Source organism: Xenopus laevis, chromosome 3L (genome assembly GCF_017654675.1).
Source record: "Xenopus laevis strain J_2021 chromosome 3L, Xenopus_laevis_v10.1, whole genome shotgun sequence".
NCBI classification, from domain to species: Eukaryota; Metazoa; Chordata; class Amphibia; order Anura; family Pipidae; genus Xenopus; species Xenopus laevis.
In genome coordinates this window covers 112,722,468-112,741,846 of record NC_054375.1, presented here as the reverse complement: position 1 = coordinate 112,741,846, position 19,379 = coordinate 112,722,468, and the positions used below count along the sequence as shown (strand labels likewise).

The 19,379-nt window shown below is 41.5% G+C and overlaps 2 protein-coding genes across 5 annotated transcripts in view; one reads left to right on the top strand and one right to left on the bottom strand.

Annotated features, from left to right (window-relative positions):
• tp53bp1.L (tumor protein p53 binding protein 1 L homeolog) overlaps positions 1-10,228 on the top strand; it is a 71,742-nt gene extending 61,514 nt beyond the window's left edge. For all 4 annotated transcript variants that reach the window (XM_041586810.1, XM_041586811.1, XM_018253148.2 and 1 more), the window contains exons 23-28: positions 79-282; positions 1,532-1,747; positions 2,940-3,034; positions 4,792-4,991; positions 6,067-6,212; positions 9,857-10,228. In XM_041586810.1, the coding sequence (XP_041442744.1) occupies positions 79-282; positions 1,532-1,747; positions 2,940-3,034; positions 4,792-4,991; positions 6,067-6,212; positions 9,857-10,044 (1,049 nt within the window). In that variant the 3' untranslated portion in view covers positions 10,045-10,228. The remainder of the gene's footprint in view (positions 1-78; positions 283-1,531; positions 1,748-2,939; positions 3,035-4,791; positions 4,992-6,066; positions 6,213-9,856) is intronic.
• Positions 10,229-11,985: 1,757 nt separating this feature from the next.
• The window catches only part of tubgcp4.L (tubulin gamma complex associated protein 4 L homeolog), a gene marked incomplete at its 5' end in the record, with an annotated part of 29,635 nt that continues 22,241 nt past the window's right edge, over positions 11,986-19,379 (bottom strand). The window contains 8 exon segments of the mRNA NM_001094148.1: positions 11,986-12,655; positions 13,326-13,465; positions 13,770-13,886; positions 14,012-14,146; positions 15,573-15,750; positions 16,078-16,216; positions 16,677-16,784; positions 18,775-18,880. Of these exon segments, the coding sequence (NP_001087617.1) occupies positions 12,643-12,655; positions 13,326-13,465; positions 13,770-13,886; positions 14,012-14,146; positions 15,573-15,750; positions 16,078-16,216; positions 16,677-16,784; positions 18,775-18,880 (936 nt within the window). The 3' untranslated portion in view covers positions 11,986-12,642.

Here is a 19,379-nt window from a genome sequence, read left to right as displayed (position 1 = left end):
TGTATCGCTGATTTTCATGAAATGGATTTCATTACTAATTTTATGCAATAGTTGTTAACATTTGATTTTCTCGTTAAGATAATCTTGTGGAGGGCAAGCGGAAACGGAGGGGTAACTTAATTGTCACAGGCACCCCCACTACATCCAGTTCGTCTAGCACAAGCACGCCTACAAGAAAGGTAGCGGAGAACCTTCGTACTTCCTTGGGTCCCCTGTCTGGAAAGAGGAAACTCATCAGCTCAGATGAGGATAAATCTCCAGCAAAACGTATCCGCAAATCTGGTAAGAAGTTTGAATACCATGTAAGTTTGACATATATCGCTTGGAATTGTGAAAATTAGCAGTACATATACACTGCAGTTATTGGTTTCATCTGACTGGTATAGTTTTGCTTCTTTATTCATTATTTAACTATGCCTGTAGATTGTAAGCTCTTGTGAACAGGCCCTTCTAATCCTACTTTTGTGTTCTGTTACCTGTTTGCTAATGTATTGTTTTTATTTGCTGTTTAAGGCACTGTGCGACTTACTGGTGATATACAAAATGAATGATGATGCCTCTTCCCACTGACTGTGGTTGCTGCTTATATAGTCAGCCCATATTCTCCTTCTTTACATTTATCTGTAAATTGGTTATGTATTTGTTTAAGGCAATGTTAAAGGGGACCCGTCGCCCAAAAAAAACATTCCAAATCCTATTTTATCACATTAGTCAAGCAAAATGAACTTTAATTACACTATATAAATTATTTGAATCTTTTTTCCTTCAGTCTGGGAATTCATTATTATAACAAGCAGTCAGGAGCCATTTTGTGGACACTGTTATTAAGGCAAGCCTTGTATCATCTCAAAATCTTGTTTGTGCACCAGAATGGGGGACCTGATGTTCATCCCCATGCCCTGGTTACACAATTAAACGGTGAAGAAAAAGGGGGAATATGTGGAGAGCAGTGACATGTAGGAAGTGCTGAATGGAAAGTGAAAGTAATTGTCTGCCCCGCCTCTATGCCCATGGCATAGAGGAGGGGCAGACAATATTTGATTGACAGCTGAGATTTTTAAATGAGTTTACAAATGCTATGAATGCTTTAATAAAGAATAGAAATTGGATTTTTATGTTTAATTTGAAAAGGACTTTTATTATACAGATTTTTGTATCTGGATGACAGGTCAACTTTAAAGAACAATGCTACTCCGTGAATATATTGGAGGTATAAATAATTGCTTTGTGTGGAATAAAATGGTTAGTTACCTTTTAGGTTACACATTTAGGGGGTGATTTATCAACGTTTGAATTCAAATGTTTGCCACAATTTGAGTTTGGTATTAATTTGATCGAAAAACTCAAATGTAAAACTTCGGCATCTAAAAGCTTATGAGTTCATGTAGAAGTCAATGGACTTTTTAATAACAAAGCAAACATTCTTAAATTGTGAGTTTATTAAAAAAAAAAAACCTCTAAAACCTCATTTTTTGATAAATAAGCCCATTAGAGTGGATTTCTTAATGTAAATAATTCTCCTGTTTTTCAGGTGCTGCTAAAGGAGGTGACTTTATGAGTCCCAATGAAAGTGGAGATAATGCCGGGGACCAAGTGATGGTAGAAGAGATTCACGGCCCTTTACCCCAGAGCAAAAGTCTCTTTATTGGTTATGCCTTTCTGATAACATGTGCAACATCAAGTGACAAGCAAAACAATCGCCAAAAATCGCAAGAATTCCCCTGTATAAGCAGCGAGGAAGAGGAAGGTATACTTCTGGGCAGCTGATGATGTCACAGAAAGTTCTGTAACCATATATAAGGCACAAGGGTACTCGCGTAGTGTTTGTATGAAAGTCATGGTACTCAGAGGTGACCTACTATTCTTCAGTAATAAAGTAGGGGATAAATCTATTTATCGGAATATACGGACAGGATCATGCATGTGTTATTTGTATATAATGCTATGGGTTTTATGTATAAGCTGGCAGTTCTCTGGCTGATCTATAAGTGTCAGGCCTAGTCTATATAAAGCTACAGCACAGGTATAAAAGTACCCAGCATGTTAGTGCAATAAGCTTTACATTTCCCGGGTGCATTGGGATCTGCGTAAGTACAGACCTTTGTTTGTCCTGTAAAAGATTTTTTTTTAAATAACTCCAGTCTCATCTATAGCTACACTTCATCACACTATATCACCTGCTGTTCATCACCTCTCATTATTCTTCTGCTGTGTCCTCCCCTCTTTATAAAATATCTGTCTTTTCAAATGTTATCAGTGGAGCTTGTGCATTGAGGTGCTTTACCTGTTCTGGGTCATGTTAAAGGAGAAGGAAAGCTACGGAGGCATTTTATTGCCAATAGATTAGTTGCAATAGTGCAAGCTAGAATGCTGTATTTATTCTGTAAAAAGTTTTACCTGAGTAAAAAGCTCTAGAAACTCTGTTTGTTTAGGATAGGAGCTGCAGTATTAACGTGGTCTGACATCACTTCCTGCCTGAGTCTCTCCCTGCTCACTTATAGCTCTGGGCTCAGATTACAGCAGAGAAGGGAGGGGTGGGGGGAGAGGAGCAAACTGAGCATGCTCACTCCCAGGGCAATGAGGTTTAAGCTGAAGGCAGGAAGTCTGATACAGAAGCCCATGTGTACACAACAGAAGGAAAGAAATGCAGTGTTTCTTTTGACAGAGGACTCAGAGCAGCACTACATTGGGGGTTTACTGGTATATTTAGGTGGACCTTTCTGATAAAGCTTACTTCGTTAAACCTTTCCTTCTCCTTTAAATGCACAAAGCTGTTCTTCTCTCACTAGACGGCAAACAGGTGAAGTGCTTACGTGTGAGATTTACACTAACAGACAATTTCGTCTGAGCACGAATGGGTATATGGGCCCATATCATTTTGATTTTCACCTTGTCAGAGTATGGGATGCAAATAAAAGTGCCTCTCATTTCTGGTGCAGAATATATAGAGAGCATGCCCTATGACAGGAGCTACACAGAGAAGCAGCTGCAGGCAGGAGGCGGGTACATTTTGGAGGATTTCAATGATGCGCAGGTAAGGATATTTATTAGATGAAATTGCTGAGCACAACGGGAGGAGGAGAGTGTGTTGGCCAGTTGTTTCCTTTATGGAACAATGAGCAATTAATCCAATTCTACTGGTTACTAATTGATTTTTGACTAAGAAAAATACAGCATTTCAGTTTCCATCCAATGTAAAACTTTGCCATTTAGAAATAGTATCACAAGTTCTTAGAAAGTATAACAACATTGACACATTTGAAATCCCAGCCATATATATGGTGACACGTGTGGAATAGCAGCCAATGATCTTGTCGGCTAAGGGCAAGAGACATCATTTACAGCACAGGGGTAAAGAACTCAAATTCTGGGCAATAAAGTAAGAGCCAAGCTTTTTTTTTTTTTTTACCCTTGAGCCACATTAAAATGTAAAAGGAGTTGGGGAGCAACACAAGTATGAAAAGTATGTCCCTGGGGGTGACAAGGGCTGTGATTGGCTATTTGGAACCCTCTTTTTGGACTAGCAACCTACAGAAAGATCTGTTTGGCAGTACTCAACCAAAACTTGCCTCCAAGCCAGGAATTAAAAAGTAAACACCTACTTTGAGACCACTGGGAGCAACATCCAAGGGGTTGGAGAGTAACATGTTACTCTTGAGCCACTGGTTGGGGATCCCTGCTGTAGGGAAAAGGAATGTCAGAAATTGGTGCGTTATTGGGCCATCCGAAGAGAAATAGGCAAAATGTATCTGGATCCGGAAAGATTACTAAAACAAGGGGTGGAGTATAAGGGGAAGTGATAGTTGCAGGTCTGCTTGCTGTGAGCAATGAATGAGTTTGCTGACCTTCTTCCATCCCTATAAAGAACAGCACGTACATTAACAGCACAATATACAACCCAGTAGGCTGTCCATAAAGAACCCAAAAGAAAGGTTCAGAGCTGCTGGCTTTATATCTTTGTGCCTCCCAAGCCTGGCTAAAATTGTTAAAGGACTGAAAGCAATAATGAGTGGAAAATGAGTGGGAAGGGGGTTGCCTGTCCTACGACTTTTGGAATTCAGCATTAAGGGCTGTGTCCATCCCAGTTCCCCAGGAAATCACACTGCACATATTCTTGATAGACAAACCAAATATGAACAGCTCACAGGGAGATGTGGGTGCTTTGGTTGCAGTTGCTTTTAGTAGTTGGGAAACTGGGGTCAATACAAATCACCACCCATTTCCAACAATCAGCAGAAAGCATATTGGATGAGCACTTACATGTGATTGCTATAGAAGGCAACAGGGTGAACCTTTGGGCAGCTTTTTCCCCACCTATTAAAAGTGATGTGCACTAGAATGCTCATATTCTTCCTGTGTGCAATTGTAGCTCCAGGGGCAGTCACAAAATGCCCCCCCCCCATTCACTTTAAATGGAAATCACCCGAAAGCAACCAAAGCATTTGATTTTTGCTCATAAATACATCATGTATTTCTCTGTAAATAGGAGAGAACAAAAAAGCCAATCTGTATTTTTCCAAAAAAAAAAAAAACTGTTTATAAATAAGTACTGTTTCACCAAAAATATAAAATTTAGGGGTAAAAAATGAAGCCTTTAACTGTCTAGTACACAAGTCACATGATTTTACTTAGCTAATCCAAATCCTGAAAAAAAATAACTTGGATCCCAAACTGAAGCCCAGATTCCAAGCTTCCCTATAAGATCCAATTGCATTCTAAGGCATGTATAGCATTGTCTCCCATGTCTGCATTTCATCCTATAACCCGAACTAACTGTCACTTCCCTCCCAGTGTAAAGCGGCCTACCAGTGTATCCTGATTGCTGACCAGCACTGCCGAACTCGCAAGTATTTCCTGTGCCTCGCAAGTGGAATTCCTTGTGTCTCTCACATGTGGGTCCATGACAGTTGCCATGCTAACGAACTTCAAAGTTTCCGAAACTATCTCCTCCCTGCTGGATACAGCCTTGAGGAGGAGAAAATTTTAGAATGGTAAGAAAAATGTTTTTAAATGAAGGATTTATTAGCCTTTATGTGTCCTAGAGCTGATGCATCAGAGTGACATTAAGTTACCAATTATGGAGTTAGAACAATTTGCACAGTAAAACGGGGCAGCTTCCAAACATGAGACCCTGTTCAGATGTTAAATGAAGCCAGTCAAGATTTCTGCAATTTCACATAACTGGCTCCAAGGGCACATGTTGTATATTAAATGCTTCTCTCTGGCTGCAGATTTTAATGAGGTGGAGAGAGAAACAGATATGCTCGAATCAGCGGATTCCTATATCTCACAAGTGCGGCTTCGGCCAGTGTGCAGCTACATGGAGCAGAGTGGAAATTGGCCTGAAAAATGGAAAATCAGGCATTTTCAGGCTGATCTCCTCTCTGTGTAGCCACACTCAGGCCGAAGCTGTACTTGTCAGTGCAGCTAAATGAAGCTGCTTCTCTCTGCCTCATTAAAATCTGCAGGTAGAGCGAGAGTTTAATACATAGGGGCAAAATTATCAAGGGTCTAATTTCGAATTCATTGGAGTTTTTTAAATTTATTTCAAAAACTGAATATTCTAAACTCTGGTGAATAGGATCGTCCCAAAAACTCGAATCGAATTCGAGTTTTAAAAAGTCGATTAACTCAAAACGAATTTTAACAATTCCCTAGTTGAATGACAGTTTTGGCCACAAAAAAACTCCAAAAAATTGGCATTTTCAATTCAACCTTGATACATCTGCCCATTAGTCTTTGCCCTTACCCTAAGGCAAGGGCCACAATCAGTCTGCTGATACACAGGCTGATTTTGCCACCTACTGTGTGTTCACACCGGAGCCAGACACAATGGTTCTGGATACAAACAGAAGAAGAAAGTTACCGCCCGCAGTAGGGGCTAAATGGGTCTGTGTATTTTATCAGACTGATTTCCGTCCTGTGTGGCCCTAGCCTAAAGGGCATTTTAGATTTTGGCCATTAGTATGGAAACTCCTGGATACACACAAACATCCATGTAAACAGCAGGTGTTTCATCCTGTTTATCCACATTACTGGGCTAATGACATGTTGTGGCTGTCGCAGGCATGACTCCCAACATCCTTTCCAAGATTTGAGGTTTGTTGTGGTGTCTGACCAAAAAGAGAACTTTCTGGAAATGTGGACAGAGATTCTAATGATTGGAGGAGCAGCATCAGCCAAGCAACACATCTCTACAGAGCTCAAAAAAGGTACAGTGTCTTTCCTTTATCACATGGTAGCATTATAACCAGGAGATGTTTAGCAACCGTCACATATAGAATATAAAGCGTTGCAATCTTCTCAAATTGAAAGGCATATTGTTGTTACCTTTTTAATCTAATCTTGTTACCTAAGACAAAAAAGGGTATGTATTTATTACGTTTCCCTATTCAGTCTGATTTGAGTTAATACAGATAAATTAGCACTGTAAGGGCACATGGGCAGATTCGGGGAGATTAGTCGCCCAGACGACAAATCGCCTCTTCTTCAGGGCACAATCTCTCAGAACTGCCTTCCCCTACCTTCCCGCCGCCTATAATGAAAAATCGCCAGCGGGATTGCACTTGCAGCATTTTGTTTTCGGAAATCGCCGAAGTTTCCTTGTGAGGCAACTTGGGACGACTTCAGAAAACGAAGCGCAGCGAGTGCCATACCGCTGGTGATTTCTTCATTGTCGTCATGGGGGAAACAGGAAACAGTGGGGTATAGCTGGTACCACTAGGAGACAGGACACAACAAAGTAAAAAACTAGCGCCTCCCCTGCCAGCTATATCCCCCAGCAGGCGGAGCCCAGTTCAGTTTTTTGTTGCCTCCTCAGGAGGAGGATGTGATTATTCATACATTCCCCATAGGGGGAAGACTGCGCCACTTCTCAAACTCCTGGCTGTCCCGCACTCAAGACCATTGGGTACACGAAATAGTGACCCGAGGATATCATCTAGAGTTTTCCACCCTTCCCCCTCGACGTTTCTTCATGTCCACACTTCTTCAGGAATCCCTCAAGCGCAAGGCATTCCAGGAAGTCATTCTCAATCTCCTCCAATCAGAAGTGATCATTCTGGTTCCTTCCGGAGAAAGATTCAAAGGGTACTATTCAAATCTCTTCATTGTACCCTAGAAGGACGGATCTTTTTGCACAGTGCTAGATCTAAAGGAGCTGAACAGATTTATTCGTCCATGCAAGTTTAAGATGGAATCTTTTCAATCTGTTATAGCGGCAATGTCTCCGGAGGCCTCTGGTCTCAGGGGGAGAGCAGACTTTCTACTCGACATCAGGGCAGTCCGTCTGGGATTAGTTCATTGGCAACGGCAACTGTCAGGTCAAGCAGTCAAGATCCAGTCGGATAATTCCACGGCAGTTGCCTACATAAATCACCAAGGCGGAACAAGGAGCAGAGCGGTGCTGAACGAGGTCAAATTAATATTCCACTGGGCGGAAAGGAATCAGACCCTGCTGTCCGCCGTTTTCATTCCAGAAATACAAAATTGGGAAGCAGGCAGTCCTAAGATCCGAGAGAATGGTCTCTAAAGGAGGACATCTTCAACGAGAATGTAGAAAGATGGGGAGTACTGGAGGTGGATCTCATGGCCACTCGACAGAATCTGAAGGTTCCCAACTTCTTCGCAAGATACCAAGATCCTCTAGCACTCGGTGTGGACGCTCTAACCTCTGAGTGGAACTTCACACTGGCCTACGCGTTTCCTCCTCTACCACTACTTCCAAGAATGATCAGAAAACTTCAAAGCAAATGGACGACACTCATCCTCATTGCGCCAAAGTGGCCACGAAGAACGTGGTTCTCAGACTCCATAAACGAACCATGGTCTTTGCCTCTGCTGCCAGATCTACTCTCGCAAGGTCCCATCCTTCATCCAAGACTGGCAAACCTCAAATGGACGGCGTGGCTCTTGAGACCAAGATTCTGAAAACGAAGGGGTTTTCTGATGCTGTAGCAGAAACAATGCGAGCAGCTAGGAAACCCGTGTTGGCCAAGACCTACCGCAGGGTTTGGAAAACTTATCAAGATTGGTGCTACCAGAACAACAAGGACTCCTCATCCTTTTCCATTCCCAATATTTTAGAATTCCTACAGAATGGTTTATCCATGAAGTTATCACTGGGATCGCTTAAGTCACAGGTTTCAGCTCTATACGTGTTCCAGAAATGCTTAGCTCTTCTACCGGATGTCAAGACATTCCTACAAGGGGTGGCACATTTAGCTCCACCTACTAGAGCTCCCACGCCGACTTGGGATCTGTCTCTAGTCGTATGGGCTTTCCAGGGTCCACCCTTCAAACCACTGGCCTCTCTCTCTTCAATGGCTCTCTTGGAAGGTTGTTTTCCTCGTTGCCATTGCTTCAGCAAGGAAAGTGTCGGAACTCATCGCTCTGTCGTGCAAAACTCCCTTCTTGGTGTTCCACCAGGATAGGGCAGTACTGTGCACAGTTCCATCCTTTCTTCCTAAGGTGGTTTCCTCTTTTCACTTGAATCAGGAAATTACCACTGACCTTCTGTCCTTCAATCTCCAATTCCAAGGAGGTGGCTCTCCATTCCCTGGATTCAGTCCGGGCTCTCAAGTTCTATCTCCACAGGGTACACAATAATCGAAAAACAGACGCACTGTTCATTTTACCATCAGGTCCGCAACGAGGTACACAAGCTTCCATGGTTACCATCTCATTGAATTAAACAAACCATTCAACAAGCTTACACAGCACAGGGTCAACCGTCTCCTCACAGTATCAAGGCACACTCTACCAGAGGGATGAGCACTTCCTGGGCTTTTCCAAACCAAGCATCAGCAGAACAGCTGTGCAAAGATGCGACATGGACATCTATCCATTCATTCGCAAAATTCTACCATTTTGATACCTTTGCGGCCTCTGACATTCGCTTTGGGAGAAAGGTTGTTCAGGCTGCAGTAGCTTCTCCCACGTAAGCCTATCCTTCCTTCCCTATCTTATGGGACAGCTTTGGAATGTCCCCACTGTTTCCTGTGTCCCCTAAGACGACAATGGAAAAAAGGAGATTTTGTGTACTCCCCATTACATCTCTCTCTTCAGTCGCTTGCGGGACACATGACGTCCCTTCCATGGATAGGGGTTTTCGCTACCTGTCAGACATGGTCTGTTCAATATTTTCTTCTGTGTTTAGCTGGCAGGGAAGTAGCTAGTTTTTTTACTTTGTTGGGTCATGCCTCCTAGTAGTGCCAGCTATACCCTACTGTTTCCTGTGTCCCCCAAGCAACTGAAGAGAAAGAGATTTAACGGTGAGTACACAAAATCTCCTTTTTTCATTATAGGCGGCAGGAAGGTAGGGGAAGGCAGTTCGGGGAGATTGTCGCCCTGAAGAAGAGGCGATTTGTCGCCGGGGCGACTAATCTCTCCAAATCTGCCCTTTGTCCTTACCCTAAGGATGCTTTTGATCTATTTGGCTTCTTCTTCTGACTCTTTCCAGCTTTCAAATGGGGGTCACTGACCCCATCTAATAAACAAATGCTCTATAAGACTGCACATCTATTGTTACTGTTACTCTTTATTACTTATCTTTCTATTCAGGCCTCTCCTATTCATATTTCAGTCCCTTATTCAAATTAAAGTATGGTTGCTTTGGTAAGTTGGACCCTAGCAACTAGATGACTGAAACTGCAATCTGGAGAGCTGCTGAATAAAAAGTGAAATAACTCCGAAACCACAAAAAAATGAATCGGGATATCCCTCTCTACATAATACTAAAAGTTAACTAAAAGGTGAACAACCCCTTTTAGTCTCCAGCTCTTCCTGCTATACCTGCTGTGCTAAGGGATATGTGCAACTGTAACACTTGTAATCTGTTACTTTCGTCTCTTTACAGACATTGCATTGGGAATTTTCGATGTTGTAGTGACTGATGGCTCATGCCCAGAATCAATGTTAAAATGTGCCCAAGCTTTGGACCTTCCAGTGGTTTCTCAAGAATGGGTTATCCAGTGCCTGATCTCCGGGAAACAACTGAAACACAACACACACCCCAAATACAAACACAATCATGTTTCAGACTAAACAGCCACTTTCCCATTTGATCTCCCCCCATCCTTTCTGCTGCACCTTGCATTGTGCACATCGTGTTTTATTGAGGTTTTAGATAGTTTTAATGTTTGTGTTTAATCTATGTGCATGTAACTTACTGTACAGAATTTTACCTGCTGGACTTTTATGAGAAAATAAACACTAAATGTTGGTTTTATGGCTTTGTCCATCTTCAGTTGTGTTATTCTGTATTTTTAATTATTTTATATGTATGTTAGTTCATTAACAACGATGCAGAGTATGTTTCACAGGTACCGAGATGTTCCCAACTACCCCAAAAGCTCCAATTGACTTGAATGAGAAAGTGCGGGGGTATTATTTAGCCCTAAAACTCGTGTATGCCATGAGCCATTGCCAACCCATCTTGGTTCCACTCTGACTTGATCTCTGATTGGCTTATAGGTAAAGCGTGTAAAATAACTGACCTGCACCCTTCTCTTCCCATTTGTATGTGTTTTTGCTTGAAAGTCCCCAAAGGGGTTTTGAACTCCATAAACAATATGGCTTCTAGACTGTAGTCATATGTCATTGTAGTAACCTAAAAAAATGAATGCAGCTTGCTACCTGATCCTACCATCATGGGTATCTTTTTATTTATTTTTTCTTTGGTTTGCAGCTGTTCTGTCGGGATAATCCAGTTTACTGCTTGATAGATGTTTGTAGGGAAAGAGAACATGTAAAAGTAATTTTTAGTATGATGTATACTGATATTCTGAGAACATTTGGGTACGTTTACTGCTCCCCACCGTGTGGGGTTATGCCACATAGTCACGCATTTTGTGCTCTGCATTGTTGGTGTCTTTTATACGTGGGAGTTGAGTTGTGTCTTCAGTCTCTACTGATTAGGGAATGATGAGTGAGCTGCTGTGATTCCAGGACTTGATTTCACGTGTTATCTGAACATACAGGAAAGAGCAGTTTATTTTCTAGCTGGGTATATTCATGTGCTACTTTATATAGAAACCGTTTATTTGCCACACTGACCATGAGTTTTGAGTGGTCTTTTTACATTGAAATAGCATTTGCCATATTAAGAGGGGCATTTTCTGTATATACATATCCATCTCCTTTGCAAAACCCCAAATGACTTCTGTGATTTTACTTATCCCTTTCAAGTTTGTGCCGTTAATCTATTCTCACTCACCCATGCTCAGTGAGGCAACTTCGGGCGACTATAGAAAACGCATCGCCGCGTGTGCATTAGCGCAGGCGACTTTTCATTGTAGCCTATGGGAAAACACGCTGAGGCAGTTCGGGAGATAGTTGATAAGAAGACGAGGCCTTTAGTCGCCAGGCGACAATCTCTCCGAATCTCCTCGTGTGGCCTTACCCTAAAAGGGAAAAAATAAAGTCACGCAGCAGCCATTGGCAGTTATGTCTTAGGGGTTTTATGTTCCTTTCTTCTACATTAAGGGAAATTGACTCTAGGGATGCACAAAATCCCAGATTTGGTTTGGGATTAAGCCAAATCCAAACTGGATTAGCTCATTCGTCTATAGAAACTGATGATTTTACAGATGCAAATTATGATTGGAATTTGGCAGAATCCTTCTTGGAAGATTGTGTATTTGGATGGATCTCCAAAAAAAAATGGATTTGGTGCATCGCTGTTAAGGTATTTTGCTCCTTTCTATAATGAGATGTAAAAATGGCAGCTGGTTGGAAAGGTCATTGACCAAAGCAAGTCCGGCTTGTTATTACTTCATTGCTTGTCTTTCTATAAAGGCCCCTGCAAATATATTCTTCATTCTGACTTTTTAAAGGGCACCTATCACCCCTGAAATTTCAGCCCACAGCTCTGGAAGGGGAAGAATTTCAGGGGTGCACTGCTAGCTGCCTTTAAACAAAGACGTCCTTGCAAGCATAATTGAACTACATAATTGCCACTTTTAGTATAAATTTGACAAACAAATGTTTACATTTATATATAGGTTTACATCTTGTTATCTGTGTAGGAGCTCTGGAAATAGTGATATTAAATATTTACAATTCCCAGGATTGGGGTGATCAGACATCCAGTATAGATTTAAAACAGCAAAAAAAAAACAGCAAAAAACCACCCAAACATTAAGTGCAGAATAATGAGAAAGGACCAGTGTAGTGAATGTTCTCTTCACAAGGCCATTTCCACTCACTTGTGTTGTCTCCGCTGTAAACATATTGGTGCATTTGCTGTTCAGTGTTGTGCTGAAATAAAGCAAATAATGGGAAATAGACGCGACTATTCTTCGTTGGTGAATGACCGATTTCAGCGAAGTCCGACCAATCCGTCAAATTATCGTGGGATTCGAACGATAGTACATCTTACCGTTTTATTGGCCGACATCTGTCAGAAAATTGATCAGCCAGGTTTAAAAAATCTTTATCGGTCCCAGTGCGATCTATATATGTTTGCAGGGCCAAGCAGCCAGCTACGCTTCAGTTTTGCTGGCAATATCGCCTGAAATGTTCTTTTTAGTTGATGGACACATCGTACATTTAAACGATCATTTTGAGGTTATCGTGGTCTCACGATAACGATTGGATCTTTTAAAAATCTTTACATATATGGCCAGCTTTAGAATCTTGTCTTCATAAGCCAAAACTGTAGGAGGAAAGAAGCATTTCTCTTGTTATATGGTGTAAAATGCTGAGCAATTACACAACAAGCAAAAACAACTGTTCACTGTAAAGGTCTAAACAACAGCCAGTCCTGAGAGAGAGAGAATGTGTATAGCAAGTTTACTCCAGAGAGAGCCTGCCTCTTCTTAGTTGTACTCCAGGTGCCAGCGATGGTCTACTGAGAAGCTGCAACTGTACATAATACTGAGCAACTTCCAATAATAATTCTTTAAAAAATGCCAATTGTTTTTAAAGTTATTTCTAAATGTATGTATGGATAGCAGAAATGTCCTTCCTTCCCTCTACTCCTGCTACTTTCTATTGAAACACAGCAGAATAAAGTAAAGACGCTTGATTACAGGATAGCTGTTTCGACAGTCAGAACCAGCAGTGGAGAAAAGGCTAGACAAATATTGCTTTCAATAACCATTAGAAATAACTCAGAGCTAGTAAAAACAGTTCATAATGCTGGCTTGTTCTCTAAAGGTACAGAAAAAGCTTCTATTATGTGTGTACTTCCCTCCTCACCAACATATTTTATGCCCTCAAGAGGAATTCATACACCTTGGCATAAACCTCAAAGATTTTAGACAGATTTAGATTTTTAGAATAAAGCTTCTTTGTGTTGCAATTATCCAAAGCAAAATTCCTACCTGCCAAGTGTGCCTCCTGCTTGTGTATAATATTTATTATAGTCTAATCTGAGTAGGAGCTGGGCCAGGTCAGGGTTGATCTGATGATTCCTCACGCTGGAGAGAATTCTGAACAAAAGTGACGACTGACAACTGAAACCCTTAAAAAAAAATAAAAAATGCAAGGAAAGGATACAAATGAAAACCACGGCTGAACCATCCTTCTAAAAATAAGGTTAATGTGCAATTATGGGATCTATCATCCAGAAAGCTGCTAAGTATAGCAGTGCCATTTCCAGCATCAATATTGCTGGTGAAAACCAGTCCCATTGGGATATTTTAAAGTTTAAATAATTTTTAGAAGCCATAGTGATCAAAATGACAAAAGATCCCTTATCTAGAAAACCCCCAGGTCCCAAGCATTCTAGATAAAAGATGTCATAGCTGTACAAAGAATATACTTACTTTCACAAGAATATCGAGCTGTCCAGCTCCGCGCTCATCTAGGGGGCCGAGGTTTTGGCTGACTAATGAACAAAAACTATGGCACAACTCTAAGATTTCATTTAAACAGTGGAAAACCTGAGCAGAGAAGAGAAAGGGAGTGTATATATATCAGCATTAAATGATGGTTTTTCTGACTTAGTGTGTTCATTGTATTCAAGAATGCAGCCCATTCTTCCCATAGGTATCATTTGTACACTTACAGGTTTGAGCAAAATGAAAGACTGGGCCAACAGATTACTTAGGAAGTGGTCATGTGCCAGGCGTATGCTCTCAAAATCCCGTGTTGAGTTAATTTGCTGCAGGAGTTGAGAGAACTGAGATTCCAAAACATCCACCTAAGAAATGTAACACAAAAACATTGTAATGTGCCATGTGCATTTAAAGCGATGCACGGTTCTGATCATTTATATCAAGTGGTAAAGAAACAATTTGCCAACATTACGGATTCTGACTCCTGAAACAATGTAGAAGCCATTGAATTAACAGACCCAGTGGAGAACGTCTGCTGCTTTGTTTCTTGAGGGAACAGAAAGACACAGACTGAAACTGCTTTCTGTTCAACTTACATTTACAAGACATTTTCCAACCACTGAACATTTTTATGCATCAGACACTTGCTTAGAATTACATTTCCTTTCCTTATACAAAAAAATATTTTGTGTGGATTCTTTAGGGCAGAGGCACACGTTGAGATTCGGGGAGATTAGTCACCCATCGACAAATCGCATCTTCTTCGGGCGAATTAATATCCGTGCAATGCCTTCACGCCTGCTAGAGTCTAAATCTCCAGCGGGATGGTACTCTGAGCACTTTGTTTTCCAAAGTCGCCCAAAGTTCCCTTGTAAGGCAACTTTGGAAAACAAAGTGCTCAAAGTGCCATCCTGCCACTGATTAAGATTATAGCCAGCGAGAAGGCATTGCAGGGAGATTAGTCGCCACAAAGAAGAGGCGATTTGTCGCTGGGTGACTAATCTCCCTGAATCTCCACTAAGGGCAGAGACATGGTCAGATTTGGGGAGATTAATCACCAGGCGACAAATCTCCTCTTCTTTGGGGCGACTAATATCCCTGAACTGCCTTCCCCTGGCACTCGGATCAGTTTTTTCCGAAGTAAAACGAAGCACTCCGAGTGCCATCCTGGCAGAGATTTACATTCTAGCCGGCGGGAAGGCAGTTTGGGGAGATAAGTCACCCCGAAGAAGAGGAGAATTGTCGCCGGGCAACTAATCTCCCTGAATCTGACAGTGTGTCTCTGCCCAAGGGCTTTAGCATACAGGCAGATTCGGAGAGATTTAGTCGCCTGGTGACTAATCGCCTCTTCTTTCGGCGACTTTAGAAACCGAAGCACTGTGAGTGAATTGCCGCAGGCGATTTTTCATTTTAGCAGGCAGAAGGCAGGGAAAAGGCAGTCTGCCCGTGTGCTAAAGCCCTTAAGCTCACTGCAGAAATCTTCAGGAAAGTCGCTCTCGTTGAGTTGTCAGCCAACAATAGAAGTGGCTGTCTCATCATTGTTATCTCTTCTTTATAGATAAGCAACAATCCCCCAGACCTTTAGGTGACAGGAGTCTATGGCAAGAGAATACAGATGATCCCACCAGCTTCCAAGCAGAAAAGTAACATTACATCTAAATATATATACGTGTTAGTTAGAGAATAAAGCACAGAGACTGATTCTGGAAGAACTTATACATCCCTGGCTTAGTAATTAATGCCACAGTGACCAAGTACAAAGAATATTCACAATGTGGTTGTCGGCCTCACCTGCAGGTAATACTGAAGATTATCCACCAGGAACGCCATGTGGTTCTGTAGCCGCCACTTGATGGCATCGGTTTTATTTGACTCTAAATGTTTTCTCTGCATCTGAAGAGCCCAGCAGTGCTGAAGTTCTGACTGCACCCGCCTCACACTCAGCAGATACTTGAAGACCACATTGTACCTAACAGTGAATAGAGTGTTCACTCTCACCACATTCAATAGATATATTCTACATACACATCTCAGAGACCTTTGGTGTTCCAGAGAAAAGGAGTTAGTGATGGGCGTAACAACCCATTTCTCTTTGCCAAAAAATCGCCGAAATGCATTGAAGTCTATGGGGCAACATTTTTTTTTCTTTTTTGACACGTGAAAATGTTTTTCACCTATTAGAGTCTATGGGTGTCATTTTCGCTGTGAAACATAGCCAAAAATTTCGCTCATCACTAGTAATGGTAGATAGTATAATTTCAGTACATGCGAGTTTCTTAGATCCAGCTTTACTCACTTCTCCAGCACTGCTGGTGTAAAGAGAATATGTAAGGGCCACTGTACTTTATAGGAGAGGCCGAGGGCTGCCCATCCTGATGTGGGGGCTTCTCTAGGAGACATGTCACGAAATGGACCTTCCCGGGGCTGGGATGTATCTAGAGGAAAGAAAAATGATATTTGCACAAACCCTGCATAAAACAGATTACTAATTGGTATAACTCTGTAAAGCTGCGCTGTCTGCCATCTATTGTCCAGCTCCATCAGGTCTCTGTAACTAATGTGGACGTTACATATTAAGTTGGGTTGAAAAAAAGACACACATCCATTAAGTTCAACCTTTTTAGTCTATCTATAACCTGCCTAACTGCTAGTTGATCCAGAGGAAGGCAAACAACCCCATTGAAGCCTCTCCAATTTGCCTCAGAGGGGGAAAAAAATTCCTGACTCCAAGATGGCAGTTTCTTTGGCTTGTCTCACTGTAAAGCCAAGGTACATATCCAGCAATAGTGTCAAATCCCTATTGTTTTTCAAGGATCAAAAATAACAAAATGAAGTTTTGAGCTTTGATTTATGAAAAGAATATCTAGTAACTGCAGAGTACATGGACTGCCTTACCTTTATGTTCTTTTCCATGGTAATCGATTGTCAAGTTTAGCAGTGGAAGAAGGTTGTCATCGTCTAATAAAACTTTATGTGCAGATAACTGGAAGGCAACATTAACATCTGTTGGAAGGAGAAGGCAGCTTTATTACCCTCAAGTACATGGTACTGTTACATTATTACAGAAAAAAAATTAATTATTTGCTTAAAATGGACTATGGGAGATGGCCTTCCTGTATTTTGTATCATTCTGCAGAATAGGTTTCCGGATAAGGGATCCCATACCTATATGTTTCTCCTATTAATAAGAATGTATCCCATATGTGCCATTTCTTCTTTTTGTAAGATTTGTTTTTGTATTGGCATACATATTAGCTGTGTGCCTAGGGGCGATCCTGGCCCTTCCCCTGTGCACTCACCTATTTGCAACGGAGGGGGTCCACAAGGGAGGCGGAGAGGGCCAGGACACTAGCGCAGAGACCATATTGCGCTATCTGCACTAGAGGAGCCGAATTTCCGGTTTAAAATCCGGAAATTTAGCTCTTAAAATTCCAGGAGTGGCGCCAAATTCAAATTTCAATGGAGGAATACGTAGAATCACTACAAATGCCTGGGAAACCTTCAAAACATCAAATAAAAATTTTATTTTGCCCTACACATGTGCCCACTGTATAGTTAAGTTGCCATGAGTTAGGAAATGTAGGGGGGAAGGAGGGGAGCCCCAAAAAAAATTTCAATCTTTTTCAGTCTATCACCCATAATATAGAAAAAACGCCAGCGTTTTTTTGAACTTTTTTTGAAGCAATCCCTATCTACTCTATTGCGCTTCGTCTGGTCTGAGGTGGCGAAGGAAGTCTAGCGTAAAAGGTAGCGTTCAGTACACTGCGCGCATTAGTGAATTTGCATAGTTACGTCCGTTGCGCAAATTCGCCAGGCGTAAGGGTGCGAAGTAACACTAGCGAATTTACGCCAGCGTCCGTTAGTGAATTTGCGAAGTAAAGAATTGACGCTAGCGTTAGGCGCTTCGGCGCATAGTGAAATTGCTCCTATAACTCTGAGTTAGTCAGCGACTTGAAGGTGGGCCACATGGTACATTTCTGTTCAGTGAGTTTGTAATTGATCCTCAGCATTCAGCTCAGATTCAAAAGCAACAGATATGACCCATGTGGCCCCCCTCAAGTCTCTGGTCAGTGTAAACCAAGAGAGCTGAAAAGCAGGAAGTAGAGTTCTGACTGACATGTTATACATCAAATCACTCCAGCCTTTATACATTACATTTTTGCCTAACTAACTATATTGGAAACATTTTTTATTTTGCACAGGCTATCTATTTACCTAGTTTTTATTTTTACACTGAACAATTCCTTTAATTATGATACCGTTACAATAAGGCGGTTTCTGGTTGTCAAAGGAGCAACTATAGTACTGGCAAAAAAGGCGCATCATAAGATACTGAAGAATGGAAGGGCAAAATACAACATATACTTCCTGCCGATACGTACTAGAATCTGCCAGACGTGCCAAAAATATTGCGAGACTACGTGTATCCGTACGAAACAGGGTACCTATTTAAACTAGCAAATGGAGCGCGCTCTTTACTTATGTCCCTGATGAAGCCGAAGTGAACGGTGAAACGCGTAGGGTGGCACAGGTGGATGGTGGTATGACTAGCTCTCACTCGGTACCCACGTAGACAGGCAGTTGCAGCACGGGGGGGGGGACGCATGGAAGGGAGTGGGCTCTGGTGTATATTTAGCCATTGGGGCTGGTACCTTTCTCTATACTGAGCCATGTCTTGTTTGTAACGCCATATATCCACCTGATGCGGTTTTTACTGTTTTTAAGGACATTGTCCTGCACTGCCAACTACTTTGTTGCACAGTGAGTTTGTCTAATGGAGTGCACATTTTATTGCAAATATTAAAAGTTACGTTTCAGTTACTTCCTGTATGTCTCCCGCCGAACTAGTTTGCTTTGAAGCAGTGATTGATTGTTGAGCTAGTCTAGTTCTCAATCACATTGCTGCTTTGGTCTATATTTTGCATAATAAGCTCTATGAGTGACACATATTAACTATTTAGCGTGGGTTTGAATCTAACTCAGAAGCACTAACCATGTTCAGTTACTGCAGTAGGTGGTGTTTTCAGCATATTCTGGGCAACATCTATGAAAGCCTGAAACAATTCTCCTCTCCCAAGTAAGTAGAAATCTTTAATAATCTGAAAAGAAAAATGTCTGTTTTAGTAAAAGATACAGGTTTGCATTGTGCTTATGCAAAAATACAGTTAGCACGTTGGATTTGGCACTGAAAAAGGGTATAGTAGAGAATTTATATAGTATGGCTACAACACGTGCTACTTGATGGTTACTCACACATTACTCTTGTTAATTTCAAAGAGAAAGAGAAGAGCACCCCGCTATTATCACATAGATGAACCTAAGGTTACTGCATTGTCAATTCCAAGACGAAACAAAATAAGGGAATCATAGACCACCCTACCAACCTTAAAGGAATGGGCAATCGGAGTATAAATTGCCCCTGAATGATAGGTTAAAGTGCTTAGTGCGATGAAATAACGTTTAAAATCTTTTAAAATTGATGAATAATTAATGTATGGATGTCTGATACAATAAATAAATATATGCAGATTTCATTGTGTATCTATATACACAATTAATATGACGGCCTAGTGAAAGAGAAAGATAAATAGAATGAGC